The 2,500-nt window shown below is 33.5% G+C and overlaps 2 protein-coding genes across 3 annotated transcripts in view; both read left to right on the top strand.

Moving 5' to 3' along the window:
* Positions 1-1,925, top strand: part of LOC119613916 — a 15,287-nt gene extending 13,362 nt beyond the window's left edge. Inside the window, exons 1-2 of one of the 2 annotated variants that reach the window (XR_005232284.1) lie at positions 1,315-1,713; positions 1,867-1,925. The gene's annotated coding sequence lies outside the window, so the exon portion shown is untranslated. Of the gene's footprint in view, positions 1-1,314; positions 1,714-1,866 lie in introns of those variants that run through there. The other variant, XM_037969988.1, reaches the window with a different exon arrangement.
* A 125-nt stretch (positions 1,926-2,050) lies between these two features.
* On the top strand, positions 2,051-2,495 carry LOC119613915 (the record flags this gene model as incomplete). The annotated part of the gene is given in 2 exon segments (XM_037969987.1): positions 2,051-2,305; positions 2,307-2,495. Coding segments are annotated over 2 exon segments (444 nt in total), but the record flags the coding sequence as incomplete, so codon positions are not given.
* Positions 2,496-2,500: the final 5 nt, after the last annotated feature.

The raw sequence follows: 2,500 nt of genomic DNA, 5'->3' as shown, positions 1-2,500 counted from the left end.
TCAGTTCAGTTCTAGTTCAGTTCTAGTTCAGTTCTAGTTCAGTTTCTAGTTCAGTTCTAGTTCAGTTCTAGTTCAGTTCTAGTTCAGTTCTAGTTCAGTTCTAGTTCAGTTCTAGTTCAGTTCTAGTTCAGTCTAGTTCAGTTCTAGTTCAGTTCTAGTTCAGTTCTAGTTCAGTTCTAGTTCAGTTCTAGTTCAGTTCTAGTTAGTTCTAGTTCTTCTAGTTCAGTTCTAGTTCAGTTCTAGTTCAGTTCTAGTTAGTTCTAGTTCAGTTCTAGTTCAGTTCTAGTTCAGTTCTAGTTCAGTTCTAGTTCAGTTCTAGTTCAGTTCTAGTTCAGATTCTAGTTCAGTTCTAGTTCAGTTCTAGTTCAGTTCAGTTCAGTTCTAGTTCAGTTCTAGTTCAGTTCTAGTTCAGTTCTAGTTCAGTTCTAGTTCAGTTCTAGTTCTAGTTCAGTTCTAGTTCAGTTCTAGTTCAGTTCTAGTTCAGTTCTAGTTCAGTTCTAGTTCAGTTCTAGTCAGTTCTAGTTCTAGTTCAGTTCTAGTTCAGTTCTGTTCAGTTCTAGTTCAGTTCTAGTTCAGTTCTAGTTCAGTTCTAGTTCAGTTCTAGTTCAGTTCTAGTTCAGTTCTAGTTCAGTTCTAGTCAGTTCTAGTTCAGTTCTAGTTCAGTTCAAGTTCAGTTCAAGTTCAGTTCTAGTTCAGTTCTAGTCAAGTTTAGTTCAGTTCTAGTTCAGTTCTAGTTCAGTTCTAGTTCAGTTCTAGTTCAGTTCTAGTTCAGTTCTAGTGCAGTTCTAGTTCAGTTCTAGTTCCAGTTCAGTTCTAGTGCAATTCTAGTTCAGTTCTAGTTCAGTTCTAGTTCCAGTCAGTTCGTAGTTTCAGTTCTAGTTCGTTTCTAGTTTCAATCTAGTTCAGTTCTACTTCAGTCTAATTCAGTTTTTAATTCAGTTTTTAATTCAGTTTAATTCAGTTCTAATCTATAGTTAAATTTGAAAATGATCCAGGATTAAACCTTAAAACAATGGCAACGATATCATTAAAAACTCACAACATTTCCTTTATCAAAAAAAAGTAAGTCAAACTTTCACATCACAAGGTTTTCCCATCAACACGCGCTAACGACGAGGTCTTTGACTAGGAATCTACATTTTTATATGCGTTAAAATACGTCTTGGTACCAAGTAGACTCTGAACTGGCGATTACTTATACTATCTATATAGTAACAGATTTAAAAAAAAGGTTTGAATTAAAAATAATTCAGTTTAGTCTTATCTTTAAAACAAAATCTTTGTTACTTAGTATTTAGCTAAGTTGTACTTAATTTGTAAACCGAAAACAAAACAGAGACTTAATCTTTGAAAAAATTAATAGATTTTTTTTTTTTAATTTAATTTATAACACAAAACGAGTAACAATAAGAGATAATAGAAAATACAATTATTCTACTATATAGTATATATAGTATATATAGTACATATGTGATGCTGATGTTAGCCGGAAAAAGAAGGGAAATATTTGTATATATAGAAAACGATTTAGAGATTAAAATTTGCGATCAACAGACAGACGACATACATACATACATATGAGTACGATTAAATGAATGAATTGTGGGGAAATTTGACTCTATATGTATTGTCCACAATTGGCAAAATAATAATTGTTTTCGTGTACACTTTGCACAGAACAGACGTAGCTTCTTAGAATACTTTTTGTAGCGGGTAAGAAAGGATATTTTGAAAAGCACAACAACATCCTTTAGAAGAAATAGCAGAATTGTAATTAAAATAATAACGAAACTTTAATTAAAACTTTTAAATGTTTTTTTTATATTACAATAATTTTAATTATTATTTTTCTTATTCTATTTTAAGGTGACATCCCTAAACGTTTAACTTCACAGACAAAATCTGAAGAGATTGTGGAAGCCATGAAGAAATTAGATGCTAAACTGGTGGCCTATTTGGCTGGGGAAACTGAAATCACTTCAAAACTTACCAACTGTGAGGAAGAAAACGAAGTCAATTTAAATTTGGAAAATCAAAGTTTTACCAATAATTTAGAGGACTTGTTGCCTGCTACAAAATTCATATCTTCAAATCGATTAATAGCATTAAATTGGAAATGGAGGCTTTGACTCTGCAGCCAGAGGGCACCAAATGCATGCAGTTGCTACAAAATGATATGGAACCCATTTTCACGGTGGAATGTCAACTATCCAATGAGTTGATTAAGCAAGTGCCACGCCATGACATGTTCCACATAATGCAATTCGAATCGGAGAAATTCCAATCATTAACCCAGTGTACACGCTTTTGGTCAACAGGCAGAACGTGCTGTTAAACTAGCTCTCGATCAGGAGTTAAGTGATGAGAACGCCAATGAAACTGAACTGGATTTTGGTCGCATACATTTTACTGTATGGTGGCGTGAACCGGGCACCTGCCTTAATGAAATGTTAGGCATGGGTGTCTTGGAAATAAATGATCTTTACAATGCCTCACTGCT

Source organism: Lucilia sericata, unplaced genomic scaffold (genome assembly GCF_015586225.1).
Source record: "Lucilia sericata isolate MDLA Ls3-8-SP2 unplaced genomic scaffold, ASM1558622v1 Contig002426F_arrow, whole genome shotgun sequence".
NCBI lineage: Eukaryota > Metazoa > Arthropoda > Insecta > Diptera > Calliphoridae > Lucilia > Lucilia sericata.
This window is presented reverse-complemented; position numbering and strand designations above follow the sequence as displayed.